The 26,282-nt window shown below is 38.1% G+C and overlaps 1 protein-coding gene across 8 annotated transcripts in view; it reads left to right on the forward strand.

Moving 5' to 3' along the window:
- Positions 1-26,282, forward strand: part of LOC110829924 (uncharacterized) — a 79,101-nt gene that overhangs the window by 20,675 nt on the left and 32,144 nt on the right. The window contains exon 2 of one of the 8 annotated variants that reach the window (XM_087342892.1): positions 5,797-5,874. The exons of 2 other annotated variants lie outside the window; for them this stretch is intronic. In XM_087342892.1, coding sequence (XP_087199018.1) covers positions 5,797-5,874 — 78 coding nt within the window. Of the gene's footprint in view, positions 1-5,796; positions 5,875-8,553; positions 8,899-8,983; positions 9,295-26,282 lie in introns of those variants that run through there. 5 more of the 8 variants (XM_087342894.1, XM_087342895.1, XM_087342914.1 and 2 more) reach the window with 5 other exon arrangements.

The following is a 26,282-nucleotide window of genomic DNA, read 5'->3' on the forward strand; positions in this document are numbered from 1 at the left end:
TATTGTTAGTCGTATTAGATCCAAAAAGAAATCTGGCCGTAGAAAACGACGAGATGACACAAAGCTCGGTTCATACAATGCCAAGAAGAAACGCCATTAGTGAGTTTGAGATGGACACTCAGATGACCGGAAGTCTAGTGAAGAGCCGACCCTGGTTCCGTACAGCAGGGTCTCTGTTCTGAAGACGATTCGGCCTTCATGCTCCGTGGAGCATATTCTGAGGGTCCTCTTCAGAGCAATAGTGGCATAAACCACAGCACTGCTTTGTCTGAAACGACTTCCTTTGAAGTTGGTACAGCCCAGAATTCAAGGGGCCGTGTTCATATTCAAATACATTGCATATAATTGAGGAAATTTAATAAATAAACAGTGATGCATCGATGTATCACCTCTTTACATGATGTTGAATTATGCCTGTACGTCTGTAGCTACCGAGTTTGTAAATTGTAGAAGGTGCGTGATGGGGGAGTGTGATTCATTCCCTGAATTTCTGAGTTGAGTTGATAAAATGGAGCGTTTCGACACGGTACGTCTGATAGAACGGAATGTCGGATAATCGGGACTACTGTGTCGCATATAATCTATGAACGAATAAAGAACGGTTTTACGCATAGAAAGTTTTCCAATTACTCCTGTTTTGAACATTGTAACACTGGCGAGCAAAATTCAAAACTATTTTATTTGGAACCTCTCTAGTAAAAGATAGTAACGATGCCTGTGTGTTAAGTATTTTGTAAGTTATATTCCCGAATATCGTACTTGGTAGTATCGGAAAACTTCTAGCAGACTACGCCGAGCAGCAACCCAAGAAGACGGCCATCATATTCGTCGCCGCGAGAACCCAAAATCCTAACAGTCCGTCAGCTGATCAAGAAGCATCCACTGTCGTGAACCACGTGCATCCAGCCTGTGTTCTCATAACACGTTAAAACACAGTTATCCACGTAGGAACCTCTGACTGTAAGATTCAATAACTTCACATTTTGCCCACGAAGTGTGTTATGGATTTCGAATGGTTATCAGAATAAACAGCGGTAATTTCCGTAAAACTGTATTAAGCAATTGATACTTGTAATTGCGACACGTTGTGTATTCTTTGCGCTAGGAACTGTATGTTCAAATATTATTTAAATGGGCTTCATGCTTTAGAGAGCCAAGATCCATTTCTCATGTAAGACTTGAGGTTCTCACAGCGGTGAGTATGAAGATTTCCGTCTTCTGGGTTGTTGCGCTGTGTAGTCTGGTCGATGTTAACCAACGTTTCAGAGGTCATACTGCCTCCGTCATCAGGGCGATGCAGTATGCAGGAGGCAGTATGACCTCTGAAACGTTGGTTAACATCGACCAGACTACACAGCGCAACAACCCAGAAGACGGAAATCTCCATTTCTCATGTTGGCGTCTTTCCCCAATTTGGTCTCTTTCTTTTAAGTTTTCCAACTAAAAATTGTTTATTTATTTCTCATCTCTCCCATTCTGTGGCCGATCTCATATTTCAGAGTTTTATCTCCATCATTATGCAACTTTTTGCCCTATTACTTCTTTCTCTCAGCTCCAAATGTTCTCAGGGTGAAATTTGTTGCACTACATTCTGTGTGCATTCTTTAAAAAGTCTAGGATAGGCTTAAATATTTAGAATTCCTTGCAAAATTGCCCCAGCTGTATCTTATAATATAGTTAAGTTAAACACGAATAAAAGTAGAAACATAATAATTAATGCCGATCACTTTAAGAATTGTTATTCGAACATTTCACTTTCTGAATAGGAAAGGCGTTTACAGAGACTAAACACGTCTCAAAAATAATTGCATCGTTTGCACTGTGCCTGTTAGAACGTGAATCTTAACAGTGCCAGAATTCCACGTTTTAAATGACACGCCGTTTGGCATGGAACTGTAAACGCTCTGAAGCGTACAAAATAATAAAAAAAAGTCTTTTAAAACAAGTTTCTGTTAATGTAAAGGTTTTAATTTCATCTTAAACTATGTGCGGTATTTTAATTTTTATGTATTTTGTCACGGACGACTTGCTTCGAATGACTGCTTTCAAATAAACTTCTTCTGAAACTCTGAACAGGTTTCATTTTTAAATATTTTGTCTCGTGCCACTAGCTCCGAGCTCCTGCCTTCAAAGGACACAAGAAAAAATGTTTTAATGTACGAGAGATCTTGTTCCATCCCCTGCTGCCCATTTTTATCGGTGTTGTTGTCCTAGTGTCGTTATCAGACACTTGTCACATCTAAATTTCTCTTCTCTTGAAAATGACAGACTGGTGCTTCAGGGTCCTTGAAATCTTGCGTATTTACTTCCTTCTTCAGCGTCTGTTTGTAATGCATTTCATTGTTCATTTTTTGTTATGCGTCGCTATGGCCTAAGAAATCTGCTTCGTCAGCTCAAAGCCATTCGATTCGTGTTTTGATTTCATCGCCCTCAAGTTTCGATAGGCAACGTCGTTCCCCGCCTGACACCATCTATCTTCGTTAGACGGGTCACCAAAACTGACGCACAGTAACGCATAAATTAGAATACAAAACTCGGTAAAGGGTTGTGTATTTTGAAATTAATTTATTTTATTCACAGCGCATATCGAAATTCTAGCCACACTTCCACCTCTGTTGAATGCATGTGTTCCAGGTTCACATGACTTTAAATTCGAGATTTTATTCTTTTACTACGATTTCCTCCGCCTCAGTCATCAGAATTTTATTTATTTCTAGTTTATTTAACGATGTTATCAATAGACCAGGCTTATAAAATCTAATTATCAGAAGTAATGAACTATTTTAAGTAATTCCATGCTTTCACGTCCGATCGGGAAAGAGAGAGAGAAAAGAAAAATCATGCATTGTAATTATGCGAGGCTACCTCTCAAGCTCAATTGTAACTATCTTGAGTTGTGATTACTGTACAAAGATTTTTCCTCTTGTAAGACTTGAGGTTCTCACAGCGGTGAATATGAAGATTTCTGTCTTCTGGGTTGTTGCGCTGTGTAGTCTGGTCGATGTTAACCAACGTTTCAGAGGTCATACTGCCTCCGTCATCAGGGACCTCTGAAACGTTGGTTAACATCGACCAGACTACACAGCGCAACAACCCAGAAGACAGAAATCTTCATTTTTCCTCTTCTTTCCAGCTTCTTACATCAATTTGTCTTTTATATCCCACGAACTGTACAGAACATAATCCATCTAACTATCCATCCAGGCCTTATCTATGTCTGTCCGTCTATTCATCTATGCATCTATACTTCTCTCATATCCTGAACTATAATTCTATCGTGCTTATTTTATTCTGTTACTTGATACAAATTTTATATAAATGTTTTTCAGCATTCTTTACATCGACTACGTTAATATAATTATTTCCTTATAGGCTAAATCCTCATTTCTCAATCAATTCATTGCACCGAAAATTTTCTCTTCATTCTTTGTTTCCATCACCTTAATGAGTTGACTCGTCAGAATGGGTGGGTATTTGACTTGACTTCCCGTCGCTTAGTCTACTCTTGCTTAAAGTATTGCAGAAAGGAACACCCTACAAGCGAGGTCCTATTTCGCCTTTGTAATTCGTTTTCACCTTCAAGGACTCGGTAGTTAGAATTTCACTAGTGAGTGTAGCATGTGGATTTGTTTAAGCGTGCACGATGCTTCATATAAGGGATATTTAATCTGAGTACATTTTGCTGAGTGGCAATATTAAATTCGCTTTTGAATATTTAATATTCCCGTTACTAGTACTCAGTAACAGTATATCAATAATGAGACACTTCTGAAATAGACTGTTTCTGGACAGTCGTCATTGTGCATAGACGTAATGCCATCAAAGAGTAGAGAGACATAAAATCTAGGATCTAAGCGTTCTGACTATCTTGACTCTCCGATATCTGTTGGCCTGAAGAAAACCTTTCTCCTGAGCCATTCTAAACATTATAGTGTTCCTAAAACTCCAATGATTCTTCGGAAATCTAAACCAGGCCGTATACTCTGGAGCCAGGAGCCCTAATTAGCTGAGCTACCACAGCTGTAAATTTGTTGTTATTTTAGAGCAGAATGAAAAACTCTGGTCACTTCTTGAACTAATATATTCCAGTACATAAATCATCATCCTATGCCTTACTTATTTCGCATATTCTACAGTAAATGTTACAATCTATTCTATTTTGCGTTTTGTCGTATTATATACTGTTATTTTATTATATTTTGCAAACTGGTTAGAATAATATGACAGCATTGAAAAACTTCATGGAACATAAAAGCTTCCTTCTTAACAGACACACACACACACACACACACACATATATATATATATATATATATATATATATATATATATAAAAAATTATCCTGCAGGGCGGGACTGACATTTCAGTGGTTGGTTATGTGCTTGTTTGGTTGCTATTCATTTATGACAATACAATGTTTGCAAAAGAAGTCAATGCGAAAGATTTGATATTGCAGAAATGAACAATTAAACTACTGAAAGAGTACTGTCACTGAACAAGAAACTCATATCGATTGACTAAAATTATTCCAAGGCCAATTTGCGGTTTTAATTATGTCGCCGTTTTACGTTAATATAATTAACAAATTTGTACTAGCAAGTTGTCTGTAAAAAATGACAGCAACTTCTAACGTAGTAAGCACACACATCTGTATGATTTGAGGTTTTCACAGCGGTGAGTATGAAGATTTCTGTCTTCTGAGTTGTTGCGCTCTGTAGTATGGTAGATGTTTACCAACGTTTCAGAGACCATACCACCCAATTGGCACATTCATCGCCCTGAAGACGGAGGTAGTACGACCTCTGAAACGTTGGCAAACATCGACCAGACTACACGACGCAACAACCCAGAAGACAGAAATCTTCACACATGCATCTGTTATCATGCATAGAGTGATTGACATTAGCATTATAGTATATCAAAAAGATGTTATTACCGGATTTTAAGTACATACAAAAAAGAAGCATTCATTGCCAAAAACGCAATCCCTGAATTTTATGAAATTGGAAGAGTTCATTTTGAAGTTATTAGGGACACGCTCACATGTACACATAAAATATGACTCGTATTATATAGGTTATGTTTCCTTTAAGAAAATGGCATAAGGTCACTAGCACTAAAAACGTGACTAAGGTCACACGTTACAGACCCTGACAGTATAACTCGAACTAGGCCAATATGATATTGTTTTTTGCTCTCTGAAACTGGGATAGGAACATTAGCATGTCCGTCCACAAAATGAATGTCACAAGTGTGTGGGATAGAACAGCCTGACATGTGCTAGTAGGTCTACACATCCTTATGATGTGTGTTATTATTTTTTCTTTACATAAATTCTCCTTAGGGTTATGTTATAGCCTTAATTATTTATTACACTATGTGTTCATGTCATAGTGTCCGCTGTGAGGGCAGAGATTTCATGTTAACCGTGTTAGTCTCGTTAATGGTTTGAAAAAGGAAAAATTAGGAATCTTATTTTCGTGGTTGAGTGATACGCTTACACTAAAACATAGCAGAAGCGGTCAGATAAATGTATGCTTATCCATCTTCAGCCAGCCACTAGTTCTCGGCTCGCAAGTATCTGGCGAACAACGCCTAGCTGGCTAGAGCAGGCTAACTAAGCGTTTTATCTGATGGGTAATGCTGTGTATCAGTATATGGAGTTCCACCAAACCACGAAAAAATCGGAAGGCTTTATTTTTTGTTTTTAGCGTGTTAGCCGGGCTAATGTGGTTAACATAAACCCCTGCTTTGTCAATAGCTTTTTAATATTGTGAATCGTTTTATTGTTTCAGGTAAGTCGTTTCTTCTGCAGCCTCAAGTAACACGACTGATGTCATCTGGTGAATCAGTATTCTTAATACCAGTGTCCAGTAAGTCATATTCGTTAATAAGCACATCGCATAGGTTTGGTGGGGCGGTGGAATATTACACTACACATAGGCTCATAGAAATATTAAGAATTTAAATAGATCTTCATTTCTGCGACAGTCGTTTTATTGTACTGACGTCACAAGGGATGCTGCTGTTGCTGTCAGATGACAAGGGAATATTGATCTGGGGAGGGTGCAGCGTGAGTTCAGGGGAAATCCACTCCTCTCCATTACCCTCCTATTCCTTAGTCATGTGGATTCTGCGTCATCCAGACTTGACAAAATTACGACAGAAAAATGCCCTCTGACACCGAAAAATACAGTCAGACCGGAACACATTCTCATGCACATTGTTTGATACCCTGAAAGGTTGTCAAATAATTTTTATAAGTAAATATTACTTTGTGACACTATAGAACTAAGATCTTTCGATTTTTGTTATTTATTTATTTATGTACTTTATTTAAAACATATTCCATTTATCAAACAGCGTCATTAATTTTAAAATGATAATATCAATAAACTTTTTATAAATAAAAACGCCGCCTCCATCATCAGGGCGACGAGTAAGCTTAGTTGTCACCCTGATTATGGAGATAGTAACCACCTCTGAACTAAAATCTTACTTTTCATAGAAATATTTTACAAAATAATAAAAACGTACGTTACAAAAGAAAGCTAAATATTGAGTAATACCAGTGGACGTGTTACTGACATTGTTCAAACTTTAAATTTTTCGCGTGTGATACTGCACGTAGTCGACACGTGAAGCATACAAGTTCCTATTCCTACAGATTCTGATAAGCAGGTTTGATGTTTTATCTTTCTGAATCTTAATTACAAAGATTTTAAGTCTTTTCTTCATGAGTCACTTGTTTAATCTGAGATAACATTATTTTCTGTGTATTGTAATATCATGATTTGCTGTCGTAAAAAAATGAACTTTGTCAACACGTTACAGGAACCTGAGAGCAATGCGTAGTGACAACCAAATACTCCGTTATTAGTGCCATTACTGTAACACATCGTTAAATGATGCCATCATCGTTATTATGAAACGAGCTGTAATGAATCGCATCACCCACGTGCTTATCTATAGGAACGTGCTAACATAGCGATGTATAGCGAAACAGGGGTTGGACGTCTGTTATATTTGTGGTTTGAAAGTGTAGTAGACCCGGATATTCTATTTGACTTTAGCTCAAAACCTAGGCGTGCTTTAAATACACGTATTTATGAGAGAGTTGATGTGGATTATATGAAATGTTACACCACATTTGGTATCCTGAAATAACATTTTAAAATGTCAGAATTCGGGGCCTGTCCGTGCGTTCCAAGTTCGTCAGAAGTAAAATGAACGGATTGACCAGCAGATGGCAGTGGTGCCTTTCGATACTGACGACAAGCCACACGCTCGTCTGTCAGGACATCCCTGTTGACGTGTTAGTAGTAGGCTTATAACGAGAGCAGATACTGGTCAGTCTAATCAACTACAAGTCACATGACAGGACATAACACAGGGGCGGCTATGTTTGTTTTGTTTTAATACAGGACACAAGAGGACTGTAAAAATAGAGAAGACCATTGTTTCTCGACATTTCTTGTACCACGGACCCCGTCCTTATAATGAAACCATAGATTTTGATTAAATAGAATATAGACGAAGTAAAAAGTATGCAAAGGTTTAGTGTTTCGTCATGTTTTTATTCCAATGTGAATGTAAAAAAGTGACGAAATAAAAATAACAAATATAATCTCCTCAACTCGCGGACCCCTTACGCACACTTGCAGACCACCGGTTGAGAAACACTGCATTGGGCCGTCCACTTTCCGGGAACTTTTACAAGATGAACAAGTGAAATTTCAGGTTCTCACGGCTACGAGTGTGATGTTGGCTGTCTTCTAGTTTCTTGCGCCATACAGTCTGGTAGAAGTTTAACCGTCGTTTCAGAGCTGATTTCTGCCTCCATCTTCAGGAGTTGCTCTCGATGTGTTGATATTCCCTTGTCTGATCAAGAAATTTCTCGTCTTTTATAGAATTAGATTTTCATTATCGTGTTTCAGACGACTCTTTCCCTGTTTCCTGAAATGACGAGGAATGTATTGGTCAGCCGTGCGACAATAAAATCCGGAAGGAGCTGGTTCTTTTCTCGAATTAACCAACGACGCCTATTCTCACCAAGAGTCATTTTATACTTGGTTTGAGATGGATGATGTTTCACTCTAATTTTCAACGAAATCTACTCATCTGGGATAGATGTCAGAACCTGATGATGGAGGCAGGGAAAGTCTTCGAAACGTTGGAAACATATTGTAGTAGGCCTACTTACTCGAAGAGACCTCATTGTCTTCAATCGCGGTGAAAGCTGCAAATCTAGTCTTTTTTATTTGAAAAAAGTGAGTTTCTCGTCGTGTCTCCTGCTGTGGTGATCCACCTTTCCGCCTGCCTCTTGCCTTATTACCCTGAACGTAATTCTAATCTGTGCCCGAACCACCAGAATATATTGCAATGTGCGTAATAACGCGTGTTAATAATTCAGTAGGCATCGCTTCTCCCCTAGAGATGCTACAGCACAGGACACGGGGTGGAGCGAGCGATGCTGTGCGTAGCAGAAGATGGCGTAGGCTGCTATCCGCTCTCTCTAGCTCTTTTCTGCCTGCCGCTGTCCAGAGTGTTTGTGGCCGAGCTGACAGTCGTCGGAAGGCGGTAGTGTGTGCAACAGGGGCGCTTTCACTAAGCGAGCAGGCCTCTAGTGCCCTGTGTAGTGTCAAGTGACTTCAGATGTCAGTGGTCGTTAGGGTAACTGTGACAGAATGATTGTTCATTGGAGTGTTGTGGCTGAGAATGTGTGTATGCGAATGGAGAAAGCATTTTATTTACATTTTTAATTTATTTCTTTAACTTCAATATTGTTTAGTACCGCTTGGTTTTGTTTTAAATGTGACGGTGACACGCTAATGGATTATTTGGTGAAAATGAATTGCAACTTGGTGGCAATCGACTGTGGCCTAGTTTCTGTCAAGGTATTTTCTGAACATTTTCCTTTTAATGACCTACACACTGCTGACTGTGACAAAAAAGTTGGAACTGTTTCTACTGTTCAGACATTTATTTGCGACTGAAAGTATTGTATTAAATTATGATTTCGCGACTGAACCATTTTCAAGAATATTTTATTCCAATTGCTGAAGATTTTACTGTCTAATTGTTAATTTATTGATGAAGTTAAAGAGGGAAGACGCTTGCTTGTACGTCATTAGTTGTGTGGCATGATGAGCAACGTGGATGTTGAAAGAACGGCGTTTACGTGCGTGATTACAAAATAATATTTCTTTGTGTTTCAAATTGGAACATTGAAGGATGACTCAGACGTATAACCGGCCTCTGGAATTACATGCTAAGGAAAGTTAAAAGGAAAAGTATGTGTTAACAGGTCTGGCCACTTAGATACGTATTTAGGATCTTTCGAAGGGTAAAATACGAGGGAGGTGGTTTGTCGTCTTTGGGAGGGGGATGCCCAGGTGTTATTGATTTTGGTACTGATGGCGCCTACCCTGGTGTTAATAATCGTTGGAAGAGATCATATTAACTTCATAAATTTACAAGTACTACTGATGTGAAGAACTTATTTAAACTTGACTGACTAACGTACTGATGGCTATCGTCTGGGTTGTAGCGCCTCCATCATCAGGACGATAGAGGCAGTCAGTACCTCTGAAACGTTGGTAAACGTCTACCAGACTACACGGCAGTACAACCCAGAAGACAGCCATCTTCGTACTAGCCTGTTGATGGCTATCTTGACTACTAAACTTAAATTCCAGTAAAATCCTATTATAATATGAGTATTGAACGTAATACAGGGTGTACACAAATGAATGGTGGGGTTTTGTGAAATCGCTGCTAAGTTGCTACTACAGCAGCTAGATTTAGATGCATGTTGACTTAATTATGTACAGTTATATGCAGTTTTGTTAACAGTAGAGTTTTGATTTACGTGGTTGTGTTATGATGAGTAACGATCAAGAAAAAGTTGCTTGCGTTCTGTGGTCAAGAATCACATACATAAGTTGTGTGATACCATTACAAAAACTTTGACTTAAATAAAATGACTAACAACACTGTGCGCAAAAACTTTTGAGTTGGCGAATCAAATAAACAGTTTTACATTATACAGTGGGGATCTGTTTATACCAATTCGCAAACAAAATCCCACTATTTATTTCTGTAAACCCTGTTTTCTCACAGTTACATTAGGGATTTACAGTGGGTAGCTCGGGAGAAATTAATCTTAGTTTCATGTCTCATGTTGTACATTTAACTTCCTCGAAAATGTGCGGGTGGTAATATCCACTTTGTCTTAGTATGTATTTTAATTGTATTGTTGCTAATCTAAGACGTTTCTGCGACAGACCACTTGGGAAGACTTGACGTAGTTGGGATGATAACATAAAACTTCTGTTGAGGAAACAGGATTTGATTGGGTCCAGTGGTGGACTTTTGTGAAAATTATGAACCTCATCACTATGCATTTTTTCCCGCTATACTACATTCAGATCCTTAATAACGCACCAGCGACCCCATACAATTAGATGTGACATTAAATCACATCAGTAAGAAATTCTATGATCTTCAGTGCTGCTCTGTTTCCGTTAAATACGAAAGTTCCCGTCTGTAATTAATATTCCCTTTCCATAGAAAAATCGCATAATAATCCGCTGGTTCATTGTCACTCTTGCCCCATTTTATTTTTTGTACTTTCATTTTAAATCAGGACTATATTTCGATAATAACTCATATCACCACTGTCTATTTAAAAGGTTCTTTTTTTATAGCTGCGAATACCAGGGTGATTATGTTACAAGACTATATTTCAAACGTCATGGAAAATCTTAGTTTTCATTTCAGATCCTCTTGGGAACAATTTAAAACAATTGTATATGCTAATAATTATACTGTACCGGAAACTAGTAACCCCCCTCCAGTTACATAATTTTACAAGGCATTGTTTTATTGTTGCACATAAAGTTATTGCTTCCCCCCTGCAATTCACACGGCCTCGCTCTACTATTAAATTTTAAGACTTACGCACGGTTCTGTAGCATGCATTTCGTGATGAATATACTTCTTCCAGACAACACGGCGCAACATTCCAGAAGACGGCCATGTTCAGATTCTGTAGAGTTTGATGCATGTTGAAAATTGCATGGGAGTGACGTCATATAATTTGTACTCGAAACGAAATGTCAATTGGGTGATTAAATTAAGGAATATAATATGGGAAGTGTATGTAGCACGCGAAGAAAAAACGAGAAATGCTTATAAAATATGAAGGGAATAGTCTGTGGAAGAGACCTCTTAGGAGACCAGGCGTAGATAGGGTCACTATTAAAATTGACTTAAAAGAAAAAGCGTGTGGTACGATGTTGACAGCATTGATCTGGCTCAAGATCGGGACCAATGACGAGTTATCTGAACATGACAGGAAACTTGCTTAGGTGGAGTATTTTTTGGTTAGCTGACCGGCTATGAGCTTTTCAAGGAAGCCTCTTCTTCGCGGACTTCGTTAGCAGCCACCGAGCTCCATAAAATAAACCTGCAGAAAATGACAATGTTAGAACAACCATCCAAGGGGTTATAGATTCTCCAGCTACAAAAATGACGAGGAAACATTTGTCACTATCGCGAATTAGCAATAGTAGATCGCTTTCCTGTAAGCATATTCAAAACTGTAAGATTTGAGGTTTTCACAGCGGTGAGTATGAATATTTCTGTCTTCTGTGTTGTTGCGCTGTGTAGTCTGGTCGATGTTAACCAACGTGTCAGAGGTCATACTGCCTCCGTCATCAGGGCGATGAATATGAAACGTTGGATAACATCGACCAGACTACACAGCGCAACAACACAGAAGACAGAAATCTTCATATTCAACACTGCTGAAATACGAACTGATTTATTTTACGTACAAAGATTATTTACATGAGGGCTATCCGTATACTGCAAAAATTGGCAAAATGTAGTCATTTGTTTATGACGATCGTAATGATAATTCTCACTGAGTCCTTACAAAAATTGACATTTGAGTTCTTCCCTCGCGATCCCCTACACACACACACAAAGAATAGCATAAATATGGACTGAGCATAGTTTTACAATAGAGCTGTGTTTGTGAAAAACAAGACGGTATAAAAATGAATAATGTACATTGCTGAATTATGTAACCTGTTTCTGTTGGCCTGTGTCTGCTCTTGGCTTCACGTCAGAAAGTGAAGTCAGGTTATACGCTTGGAGTTTTCGTCTTTTCTTTTACATGAGATCGAAGCAATTATCCTGGTCTAGCAAACTTAAACGGTTACGTCGAAAACACTGAACGATTAACATAAACAAATTATTCCTTAACCGAAATTGTTTAACATTCTTAGAAGCAGCAGTGGGCAGATCATGTGTCTGTGGTATCTATCCTGGTAATTACATACTATAAATTGCTACCTGGTACAAAACCTGCTTCTGAATTCATGACTTTAATTCGACTCCAGCAAACGTAGAGAATGAAGACAAGCAGATTACTTAAAATTATTCATTGTCAGGACTTTTTCCATCGTCTGTTCTTTAAAATCATGACGTTTCGGAGGCTGGTTCTGTCTCCGTCTTCAGGTGAGAGGTACCTACTCTGTTGGGTCTCTTAGATAGAGCTAGAGTTAGGGACCCAACAGAGTAGGTACCTCTCACCTGAAGACGGAGACAGAACCAGCCTCCGAAACGTCGTGATTTTAAAGAACAGACACATACTTTGCTGATGGCTGATTTTCTTAAAGAAGATTATTGTGTTATGTGTGAACCTGTTTGCAATAGTAAGTCAGTAGTATCTTTGATAAATAGCCAATGCGTTTGAATAAATTGGCCTCATTTATAAACTTGCTTCCCGCGAGTCGATAAATTATGAATGCGGCCCCACGTCTGGGAAAGTTGGTAACTCTGTTTTAGGCTGTTAATCGTAATGATTTCACGACTGCAGGACTTCTTATCCGAGAGCTTCTCCTGTCTTAATTTGACGCAAAATTTTAACGAAACACACACTTCTTCCCTGTATGGTTTTGGAAATTATATTATGTTACTGCTTTGTTTTGGATTTTATCTATCGTCTAATTTTTAAAGTCTTAGAAGTTTTTAAAACCTGAAAGAATCTCTACGTTTTGATAGAAGGGTGTGGGTTTTCTTTTGTCGTCAGTTGTCTGCCCGTGTTTTATCTGAAGACGAAGAAAGATCCATCAATCCACCCTTTGACAAGTCGTGATGTTCTAAGGTTTTAAGATTTCAAAGTCTTTTAAAAATCGGACGGTTAGAAAGTCTAAAACAAAGAAAGTACATCCATCATAACATTATTCCCTTAGAAGCCTTATCGTTATGTGACATTACCGGCATCGTCTTTCAGACAGAGGCGCGTGTGTTTCTCGATGTAGGCCGTGTGAAGATTAACTATTACTGATATCTTAGACAACTTCCTGAAATATTTATAAATGCGATGCTTGCGCGAGGCATTATCTAGGAAAGCCGTACTCCACTGACGGACGGAATTGTGAACAAGAACAGAAAGGACACAGCTGCAGGTCAGCTCGATCAATCCATCTCTCTTAACACGCGCCCTCACGCATTCAGCTCACGCACACCAAGGCAGGCTCCTAGGAGTCTCGACGCCGGAGTGACCTGATGATTAATGCTGAAATAATACGAAACGTCGGTTCAATTAATTTCCTTGTGAATGTAATTCTGATGTTTCACTATCGTTCCCAAGAACTTTGCCACGTTTTCGATTTATGTAATGATTTTATCCTTAATTCTCGTGATTTGACGAACATGCACTCAGTTATTTCTAGATTAACGCTCCTTACCAACTTCGAACAGTATTTATGTGTTTCTTTGCGGTACTTAAGTTTAGCTCTGTAGTATTAATTGACACCTACTAAAGTATAAATGTTTTAAAATGGTTTCATAGCTTGGAGAGGGCATTCTGATTGTAAATATATGCCAGACTGACACGGTCACATGATCATACAAGCATGCTTTCTTTTGTTTTCAGTCGGAAATATTTATGACTAAATTTTATGAACATGTTTACTCCACAGAAAAGTGGATTTAAATCTGTTTGACAGTTGTGTAGCGTTGGAAGGAGAGACGCCCCAGAAGTTTGCAAACATGCAAGCAATGAATGAGGCGACTGCATAATTTATATGTTCAGGTGTGATGATGTAATTCGATAAAATCAGAAGTATAAATCGCGTTGCTGACCGCCAACTAGAACATCAAGTCGTAAAAGACCGTTGGTAGTTATGTGAACCTCCTGCTTTAATAAAATCGACAACTGCATTTTGCCTACAGACTGTTTCAGACCATTCTTTCATAGTAAAAGTCGATTATTTCCTTAAACTCTATTAACTAACTGATCTTTGCACGTTGATTAATTTGAGGTAAGAAATGAATTTTTAAATGGTATTTAGATGAACTTGGAGCTTCTACAAAAAATAACTCTATTCATGAAACATAACTGGATAGGAGACGGGGTGGGCCACAGTGTGTGTCGAGGCGATGACAAAGAGAGAAATGATCGCCTCTTTCAGGAATCAAACCTTAGTTATCAAGCTCTTAGTCTAGTCATTCGTGATTTGTGTTGTCTAAAACCTCGAAGATTAAAATAGCCTATGTATGGGTGTGAAATTTGATCTCTGTATCCAACGGAAGGGAAGGATGTCTGGCTGATAACAGAGAGCAAAGGATAGAATATCTGAACCTAAAAAAAGATGAAAGAACAGAAAAATAGATATATATTGAGGAGCTTCATAATTTGTACTGTTTGTCACGTATAAATGTGAAATGAAAATCAGAGTGGTGTGTGGGGAGATGAGAAAAGCACAGAAAACTTAGTCTGAAAACGTGAAGGGTTCAGACCACTTGGGTGTCCTCGGTGTAGATGGGAAGATAATATTAAAACGAATCTTTAGTAAACATGGTGTGGACCGGATTAAACTACCGAAGTATAACGGCCGGTAGCGGGGATTTGTTGACACAGTAATTAAAGCTTGAATTTCATAAATCGGAGAGAAGTCGATTGACTATTAGCATCTCAAGAAGGACTTTGCTGCATGGAATCAAGTTTTAGTAACTGGCTGATGTTCGGCCGTGTGTTTGAATGAAGCCGTCTTTGAAGTGGGTGGGTTGGTTTCCTCGCTTTGTAAGTTCGGTGACGCAAAACGCTGTTGAATTGATATGCTGATTTTCAGCGCACAGGGAAGTTTCGTGATAAACAACTTCATGTAACTGCATGCATAATGTATCATTTTTATTAATGTAGTCTCAAAGATTTCATTCGTTTCCAACGTGGAATTGGCAGAGCTAACTAACCTCCTCTGCTTCTTGTAATGCAGATGTTCTATACGTACTTTGTAGACACATTAATTTTCCCATTTACAAACCTAAATGCAGTGGCTCACGATTTATAATCATGAAATTGAAAATTAAACCTATACCTCAATTTTAAACCATCGTGACTGTGACAAAAGTGGCAATAACAAATATAAATATTTAAGATAAAAGGAAAGTATTGTGACAGCTAACCTAATGCATTTGGCTGAACGTCGCTGTTAAGTGGTTAGCACTCCCGCTTTGAATTTCTGGTGTCCTGGGTTCGAATTTCGGCCCGAAATCTGGCTACCCTCACAGGTATATAAGGATTTAGGAGGTACTGTGCCAGCATCCACCCGGATAGAACAGGAGATTATGTCAGCTCGATCGAGTCGAACGTTAAAGTGGTAGGATTGCAGTCGCTGCCTCAGCGTTGGAGAGGTGTGTGTGTGCCTGATGTCAGAGAAGCGGTCGACCATGACTTGAATTCTTCACTTCTTCGTGACTCGTTACAATGCATTAGTAACACGACGTGACAGTAGGACAGGTGACCGCGTCGTCCGATAACTCACAAAAAACAGATACTCACGACTTTAGAAAGCCGCTAAAAGTCGACGCACTTTCAGACTTCAATTGTTTGTCACCCTGTGACCGCTTTAAGTAACGGGGTTTCTGTACGTATAATTGTGTGTTAAATGGATTGTTTCTGGCGTTCTCAGAACAAAATATTCTTCAGTGTCTGAACAGTACCGGTTCAAAACACACCCTTGGAATATACAACTGTAAATTCTAACTTCCAGTCAGCCTATACATAATTCAGGTCATGTAATTTGTATGGTAGCAGCATCTTCAGTAAGAAAAAAAAATAGGTTATGCTTAGATTTCTAAATAAGAAAACTAAATAGGTCAAAATATTTCCAATTTTGTGTCAGTGCTGATTCATGATACCAGTATTACGTTGGGCACTGTCCGCTGTCTCAGATATGTTTTGACACGACGTTTCGGAAGTTGTCTTTATTCCTGTCTTCAAGTTTTCTAAACTAATTGTTTAAACGGGGTGTTTTAATAACATGTGCAATGTTTTTTCAGACACCTTCAGGGCCTCGCATTCAGCAACAACTTTCTCCAAACTAAACATATTTTTAAACAAAACGTCTTGCATGGCGTGAACTCCTGAAAATAACTGAAAAACGGACTAAATATGTAAGGCGAAAATGAAATTAGATACGGCTTTAGAACTTTTGATTTCATTTGACTGTAAGTACAAACTTTACATGTTTAGGTATGCCATAAAATATTGAGTCAAATTTTAGTTTATTGACACGAATGAAAATTAAGATGTTTAAGGCACTGAAATCTTAGGGATCCGAATTTTATACCCAGTTCTTGTGGCATTCACTATGAAGAAAGCTTGCTTTGGTGACGTGTTTATGTACCATTTTAGTTTGCCTTGTCTTTACATTATTTCCAACCTACACAGAATACCTCCAGCATCTCTTTGATACTGGCATGTAGCGCGCATGGATGGGACAAGAGGTGTGCACCGGGTACTGGTTGGGAAACCTGAAGGGAAGAGACCGCTGGGGAGACCTAGACGTAGATGAGAAGATAATCTCAGGCGGGATCTATGGGAGATAGGAGTTGAAGGAAACTGGATTTTGTTGGCCCAGGACAGGGTCCGGTGGAGGGCTTTGGTTAATTCGCTGATGAACCTTCGGGTTCGGTAAGCCATCTAGTTAGTTATCTCTTTGATACTTTTGAAGCAGGGGTTTGTATCACCATAACGACAACATACATTAGTTTCATTGTAAACAGTATCCCTAAGGCACATCGTCTTCTGTAATATAAAATGCACATAATTTCTAGTTTCCTTCCTTATTCCCTCTGTTGGCCCGGTGGCCAATACCATCGTTGTTTTCTTGCTGGACAACCTTCGACGTTTTGACTTGTAGTTATCCCTATGCCTTAGATAAAAATGTGTTATCTTTCCGTTTTTATATCCTGAATTCAATGATAATTAGTTACTCATTGTTTTTTGCATTACTTATAAAATTTTATGTGTTACGTAACAGATTAATTAATTAATCAGTTGTTATTAAAATTATCTGTGAAGTTTATTAACGATTTATGTAGAATTTAGTCTATCGTAATGTATGTGTAAATTCAGTTACAAGAATTAAGTAAGATTTGTAAAGGTGTAATATAACACATCTTTCGTGTAGTGCCAGTGACAGTTAGAAATGAAGATGGAGACAGTGCTTTCCACAGAAACGTTGTTACTACGTACACGTATACACGGCGTCGACATTTATATCATTTTATGTAGAATTTTTATTATTTAAGTGCAGATTATTTTAAGAAAACCTCGGGCGATGAACGGGTATTTCTCTTAGTTTTCAGATAATCTATAAATAATCTGTTTTTGACATTATTCATTTATACGGGGCCCTTTATTACTTGTACACCACTGATTTATATTATATTAACTCTTATTTTAAAGGTGAATGTTGGGTAAATTGTTGGTATGGTCAGTAGAAAGCCACAGTCTCAAGAAGAAAGCCAGTCGGATTTCGACTGAGAGTAAGTGTTCTTGTGGAGCAATGCAAATGTCTTTTTGGATGGTGTTGATCTGGTTAGACAGAAAATAAAATAAAATAAAACTGGGTCACTCAATGGTCAAGTCCGCTGTCGATTTCGTCTTCACTCGCTGAGCGAGCCATGAGCTCTCATTTCAGATTCGGGACGCGTTATATTGTTTGGTATAAATGTGGCGCTCGACTTAGATTCTAGATCAAGGGAAAATGTTCTAACTCAAGGACTGTGCTTATTTAATGGAGCAGTGATGTGCCTTAAACGGTCGTCTTAACAACTCTTTAGTAGGTCTCTTGTTTTAAAATATGTTCATTCTCTTCTTACCCCAGTCGTTGCAAAACCTACGTTACGTACAGAGAAAAGTATTTACGTAGTAATCGTATTTGTCATTATTTTACATAATTATTCACTTTTTGTTTTATGGCAATGACTATAAAATTATAAGAATGAAGAGTAAAATTAAAATAATATGGATGATCTGGTTGTTTCATTTTGTATTATTTTAGCTGTGTGCCGAAGTTTTAGGTGAATATACTGCCCTCCTTATTTGACCTCTGATAAAGGGGGCAGTACACCCGTGAAAACGTCAGATCTTGACAACAGTCGTAGCACATTTTGAAGAACTACAGTATTCAGCTTGTTTACCTGGAGAAACTGAGGAAGACATCATACCAATAGAACAGCTAAATTGATGAACGGAACTAATTTCTACAGTTACAGGTGTAGCATTTAATACAATTTCTTTGGAACCCTTCAAAGCCTAGTGGTAACTGTACGTCCCACCTGCGTCAACAATCAATAACTCTTCATTTTGTATCTGTGGAATTTGTGTGATTCTCACTGTAAACAGAGATTATTCCCTTTAAAAAACATTAACCACTTAATCTTTGGCAATGGTGAAGTGTGGGGGTTTCTTTGCGGTACGGACTGAATGCTTGAATATCTTTTTTTAAAGGGGTCTGATGCTTTGTAATTCATTTGTACATTGTGGGTTCTGTAAGTTTTGTATCTCCTGAAATACGGTAACGCTCGTTATCTGTCGATTCTTAATCCGTCTTTTCTCATATCCGTCGTCGGTCTCCTTTGTACGTCGAATGTTTGATGACATTCGTAAACATGACTCATTAGCACGTAGTCGCGCCACGCTTCAGTCTACCCAGTACACTTCGCTGTTTCGTAGGACAGTAGTACACTGACGATTTCTCCTATATTTATTTATTTATTTAACGAGAAAATCAGTGGTCTCATCTGCGCGGTCGATTTGGAAAGCTAAGAGACCAAGAGTATTCACGACTGTGGAAACGAACTTGAAAGTTATTTCTGATTTTGAAGGTGGATAACGAGCGATCAGAATTGGTTGTAAACTGGGAATATCACGTACAGAAATAAGAATGGTTGCAGCTAATATCTGTAGATTATTTTTTCATCAAGACCGGTGATTCAAAGCCCTCATTTACTGCACTACATTTTTTAAATAAAATTATTAAATATTTTCTTAAAATTTAATTTTGTACTTATCCGTATGTATAAAATGTTTATCTATTTAACAAATTGGCATTAAGGTATTCTGAATTGCTGTGCTTTTTTACCCTAAATGTGAGTTACATGCTCTATTATGATTTCCCCTAACGAATTGACATTTTAACATAGGATTCAATACTTCCGCATCTATCGCGTTATTAAGGAATATATTAACGACTGCTATTGAGGGCTTGCTGTAGTTGTATCAAGAATCTTCAAAGAATGGAACGGAGGGAGAATTTTCTAGAAACTGTTCAATAACAGTGAACCTTTGTCCTTCTGTATGTTATATATATGTCTCGTTAGTAATAACTCCATAAGACGTAACCTACTTAGTAATAATTGAAGTTAGCCTTGATATATTGATATAAACGTGAAAGTTAGGCCTGTCTTTAAGAACTACGTCATGATGACGTATGGGGAAGTACAGGTCAAGCTTTGCGTATTCTTAACCTCAGCAGTATGGAGGTGAGTGGTTAGCTTCTCTCCGCGGCCGGTTCACTCCCGAGGAAAGACCCCAGTATTCATTGTATAGGGGACTGGGAGGGCTCCATATCATGTCTGGATATGGTGGCGAAAAAGACCTCCATTCTTGCAGGGGATCGGATCCCGTTGGTTCAGTCTGTAACCACTCACATGAAGTCATCCATGTTAGTACATTTGATGTGTTGGTAGTATTAAATGTTTGGTTAGATTAATGACAGAATTAGTTTCCACGGATGGTTAAATTGCTACTTTTCCATCGTAACACTACGTTAACAAAGCAGGAATTGAAGGATCGCTTGTCAGACTGACGTACGCTTCGTTATCGTAATTCCTGCAAGCTGGAACATCAAGCAGTGGAGAGAAAGAAGTGAAAAGTTACAGAAACAAGGGCCAAGAACACTGCACAAATATACAGATAATTCGTTCTTTTCCCACGTACTTTTATTAGAGTACACACAGGTTATTACATTCCAAAACTGCTTGCAAATGAAAATTATACACCGTCTGCTGAGGTCTTTGTCTGAGAAGAAGGATGCAGGAAGGGCATGACTTGCAAACATGTACCGGTATGCAAAATTCTTTTAATAGCAATATCTATACCGTTCACATATCCTGCCGCACATTCGATACAGGGAGTTGCAAAAATCTCAGTACCGGACACTGTTTTACTTTCTTTACAGCGCCGAGCGAAGAATATATTCATGGTGTTTCAGAATGCGGTGCTAGGAGAAAGACCTAAGAGATGGGAAGTAACATGGGCATGAAGAAAATTACGAGATGATGAGCTTCGTAATTTATACTCTTCACCAAATGGTGATAAGATGAAGGAACATGAAACTAAGCAAGATGGGGACATGAGAAATAGACCACTTGGGAGATGAAGGCGTACAGGTTTATCAAATGTAACATTCCTACCAGGATTTCCAACCAAATTCGTTAGGACTGTGAATTTTTATCTCTCCTGTGCTACGTGTTCTGCCCATCTGATATCTGCAGTCGTCGACCTAAGAATATTAAGCAGATGAATTAAACAGATTACGTTTAGTCGTCGTGTAAGTAGTGCATACGGGCAACTACATCTTCTGGTTTCAAACCCAGGACATGCATTTGCAAGACTTGTGAGCTCCATGATCTATCGATCATGTCTGTCGAGAAGAGAAACAAGAAGATAATTCTGTATTTTACATATTTATTCTAAAGTAGTTTAATATCCCAAAAGTTTTAAAGCGCAGGGTTCTCAATAATTGGACCTTCTATAAGTACTCGTTCGACTAATTTTAAATCGTAGATGGTGCGTTGCAGCCACGCCTAATACAAGAGGCGGATCTGCTGAGGTGTCAAGTTCTCCACATGATATTAGCCAGATAATGGAGGATCAGCAAAACGTTATATTGTAATCAAATTAATTAAGCCAAAAGAGACAAAGATTTGTGTGACGTATGGAGATGGTAGACATATGGAAATTACTGCCTCGCTGTGCTCAGAATTGCCCACGAAATTAGCCCCTATACTACCTCGCCTGGCGGGAATTAAATCTTGCCGTCTGTGGAACAGACATTAACATGATCAGCAAGGTTGTTACGTTCCGCGTGTGTAGGTAGGTCATTATCATTATCGTAACTTCGTATGTATCACCAATCACAGTTGCAAATTTAATCCATGTTCAAGCTCACAAAGTAATCGCATAATCATAAAATTTTATCGCATTCATCTATGAAAGCAGGATTGTTAAAGATCATGCGATTTTTCAGGGTCATGACGTGTAGCTTATCTCTTATTTTAAAAAACTCGCGGAATAATTTCTGATTCCGTAAAGGTATTTTTCTCGGTCACTCCTATGATCTGAAGCAATAAGAACAAACAGGTTTAATTTCCAACATTTGACGTAATTGAAGAACCCTAATTGACTTACAAAATCGGTTTACAGCTCGTAACGTGATATTAAATAATCGATTGTGCCTTGGGATTACTCGTAACTGAGGCTGTTATAGATGCATTTAATCCCATTAAATTACGAATTACCAAATAAATTAATCTGTTTAGACTATAGACCAGTCATGGACGTAATTTCATTTGATGGCGAAGTGAAGGTTTACGTTAATGTTTTACTTTTCATCCGACGTGAAATGGTTTTAGAACATACTTATTTTTATGCGACGAACTTCAATTTAATACCGAAGTAAAATCACTAGATACCGTCCAACTGAGAAAACAATACATGTCCATTTGCAGTTACTCACCGGTCGTAGTGCACACAGTAATTTAGTGCTGAAAACTGCAAGTAACATGAATGAAAATTTACTAAAAGTTGTCTTTTATTGTTAATTTTCGGAAGTCCATCATTATGACTCAAAATTATTGCAGTAAGTCTAAAAGAGAAAAATTCAAGCAAGGATAGTGAAGATTTATTTCTTCTTGGATATTGAGTCGTGTAGTCTGGTAGATATTGACCGACCTGATTATGGAGGCATGAAGCTCCTCTGAAACGTCTGTCGGTATCTACCAGACAATATGAAACAGCATCCGAGAACACGGCCATCTTGATACTCGCCTTCATGAGAACCTCTCTTCGGGGAGGCCCCACACCCGGATTTTGAGACTTATACTCAACTCCATTACAAAATGACAGAGTTTTCAGTTTAATATAAATAATTCATGGCTGCTTGAATTAATTTAAGACAAGCATTTGAAATCAGAGAGTTAGCGATTTTCAGGAATTCGAAAAAGTTCGACACTTTCTCAGATTGGTGTCTAGAACCCGTTCGATACTTTTCTGGTCAAATATCGAAATCTGTTAACGTGCCTAAGACTGTATGTGATAGTCTCCAGACACTTCCAAGCGAAAGGACAGTTCCTGCAAGATACGAGGCACGTTATTTGTCTTTGGAAACGGAGTCTTGAGTGAGGCACGCCCGCAGGACAGTAGGCAGAAAGTGAGGCTACGTCACAAGTGTAGTGAACTCCCAACTTGTGCCCATATCGAGCACCCACAGTTGTGGTACTTCCGAACGTAGGAAGGGCCAAGTACGCGCCATGCATGCGAAACAATTGCCCATTGTCGATGTCTAACCATGGGAGGCATGGATTCCATTTGCGATTTTGAATCCATCATTAAGGCATCTATTAGTCTGAAGGTGTTAGGGACCACGTGTGAATAGTAAGCATGCACATGTGAACGCCGAATAAGACAATGTCACATTACAAAGGCACCAAAGCTTTCCTCAGTGAAACCGAATTGTAAAACTGTAACCTTTAAGTGTGGTATTTTCAATCCGCGACCCGCGTTAATTTTTCGTAATATTATGTCTGGGATACTGGGAACGACGCATTCTTCAAGTGCCTGAACACTGCGGGTCCCAAATTTTCAGTTGGCTTGATCTCTAGACATTCGGTAGGACTCCTTGGACGAGGGATCGGCCCGTCGGAAGGCCTCTACCTGTACACAGGACAGCACAACACAGAAAAACGCGGACAAACATCCATCCAGCCAATATTATGTCAGCCTGTTTATTACAGATAGTTAATCACTGTAAGAAGACACGATTTGATAATGTCATTGAAGACGATTGTATGTTCAGGGATGTTGGCCATGTATTCTCACAGAAATTTTCCGACGTTTCAGACGTGCTTACGCGGTGACTTTATTACGCTGATTATCGAGGAAGTGAACACGTCTGAAACGTCGAAAAATTTCTACGAGACTACACGGCGAAATATTCCAGAAGACCATAATTTTTGTGTTCACCGCCATAAGAACCTTAAATCTCGCCAATATTGTTAGTTTTTGACATTTCCTCTAGCCGTGACTAATTATTCAGCTTAATGAATTGAGTCACAAGGAGAACTAGGAACTGATGATTCCTTGGAGGGGTGCGTGGATTTCGTATAATTGTTAGAATAAGCAGCGATTATTTCCTTGAACAGCATTAGCAAATTGACATTTGTAATTGAGAAGTGTAATGTTTTCTTTGATTTGCATACTGAATTAGTATTAAATATTATTTAGACGAGCTTCGACTTCGGAGGATCAAAGAACATTATTGAGTTATATGCGAACCTTTTTGCAGTAGTAAGATGTAAGTATGTTTAATAAATTGTTGCGAAACTTTATAAACTGATTTATGAAGATTTTTATTGTTGCAAGATCGGGAATTTAATGAAGGGGTGTTAGTAGGTCTTAATATTCTCATCAGTTCGAATTAGTGTACAGTGTTATGAGAAGATTTTCAATTAACAACGTTTCTGTTACATTTATTATTAGTATTGCTGTTTTACTCTATTACAAATGCTTTTAATGGGCACTGGATGTAACAAAAGATTTAGTATAAATATTTACTATTGGCTATAAAATGTGTTGTTTCTCTCTTAAGTGCAATTTGGGGGATGTGAACATTGTTGTTATTATTTCAATTATGCTACTGCTGCTGCTACTACTACTACTACTACTACTACTTTGTGAAATGGTGTTACCTTATATTAGCAACTCGTCTAGTTTACCAGGATCTCCTGATGTTATAAACATTTGAGTAGAATATTAAGACTAAAATAAACTAAAGATATTAGATAAAATAAATACCGACTTCATTTCTTGAACTTTGTAGTAGGATTTGAGAAAATAAAGTATAATCCTGTGTGATGGTTCTCATTTCATTACAAGTAAGTGCACTGTCATTACTATTAAAATTTTAGTTCCACAAAAAGAAGGCGGCTAAAAACGCGAAGGAAATTCTAAACTCACAGGATTTCCAGCCTGGTTATAAAATGTCTTGTCTGCAAGAAATTGCAGAGGAAATTGATTCTTTTTTAACTGTAAAGCTACAAAATCATTACTCTTCTTGAATACAGCTTTGAACGTAGAAAATGTGAAATTCGCTATATAAGCTTTAAACGTTCAGTTGCTCGCCATTTTACCGGCGATATGATCCACAAAGTTCATCTCTGAAAGTCAGAGGTCAGATGTTGCGCTTAGGAACAGTTTGACATTTCGCTTTGTGTTGCAGTGCCGAACCCCATTTTCTTGAATGGATGTAAAATGTCTGCTTTGCTCGTTTCTTAATGTACATCCCGTTTACTTATATTGGCTCGTGTATGCCTGACTCGTGTGTACTGAAACTACTTTGAAGGAATTGGAATGGCGAGTTGGGGGTTTCATGACTTTGTCAGTCCAGTTCATATTTTCAGGCACTATTTCTGTCACACTGGTTGTTATACTGCCCCCTCGTCTCCGATTTTTGGGAATTATAAAAGTTTATACTATAAAACACCGTGTTATTTCCCCCTTTTTTGTCTTTTAAATGTTTTTGTTGTCTCTCATTCTAATGTGTTTTATTACTAAATTCTACATTATAAGAAATGTCAGTAGCACAAACTACATTACATTAACTGTGAAGTTAAATTATATTACGCGGTTTGCTTCTGTTTAAGTTTACAAAAAGTGTGTTTTATTATACATATAGATTGACTTAAAGTTTCTGTTGCATTAGCTACAAAATTAACTTTTACGATATTTTTGTAAAAATCTGTGCCATTGTTAGTTATTAGAGTTTTGTAATGTTTACTTGAATTTATACATATTTTGTTTATAATCGCAGATTTAAAATAAATAACTTCTTCAAAGTCGAAAAATTCAAATCAGTTAATGTAATGCAATACGTTACGATTTACCGCTGTTATATAATCATAATTGTATGAAAATCCTACTCTGTAGAATTCTAATTCGCCAGAAGTTAGGTTTATTTGAACCAAAATTAAAATTTTGAAATAATCTTGTGCGGCAGTGCACCAATATAAACGGACTCAAGGACTTGTGTTGGAAATGCTAGTATGTGAGTTTATGAAGGGTATCTTCTCCTAATCACAGTCTGTGATGATTACTAAACCATTATTTTTTTTTTACTGTTGGCCTCAACTTTTAACCTCTGAGCTACGTTGTGGAGACTACATTTTGACAGCGTTTAGTTTTGTACTTAAATTTTCAGGGAAGGTAAACCTTTTATCTTCCGATTAATTTTGGTCACATCTTAATCATTTTAGTCACCACAGCAGTTTCCTGCGTTAGGATGCTGCAGTATTTCTGATCCACCCCTCCTCCACAGAAATCTGGTTGTTATGGCGACCAGGATACTCTAGCTCCGGAATCGATTCTCTCTTCGGTCCGGCCCGTTGCTATAGCAACCACTTCGTCTGCAGAATCTAGAGGCCGCCAACGCTGATGTAGATGTATTAAAGAGAGATAGAGCGTTATGATTGTGTGATACGATCATTACCATCCTGCTGATGAGTCGCGTTCTCGAATTAGATTCCAACACATGTACAGGAAGCCACATCATACTTAATTCTGTGAATGTAGATTAACATTTTATAATCTGTTGCGTAATATTCTATACGGTTTCTTATTTATTATTGTTAAAGT

The sequence above is a fragment of the Zootermopsis nevadensis genome, unplaced genomic scaffold (genome assembly GCF_977971745.1).
Source record: "Zootermopsis nevadensis isolate Lab colony 2312 unplaced genomic scaffold, Znev_1.0 Znev_ptg000001l, whole genome shotgun sequence".
In the NCBI taxonomy this organism is placed as follows: Eukaryota; Metazoa; Arthropoda; class Insecta; order Blattodea; family Termopsidae; genus Zootermopsis; species Zootermopsis nevadensis.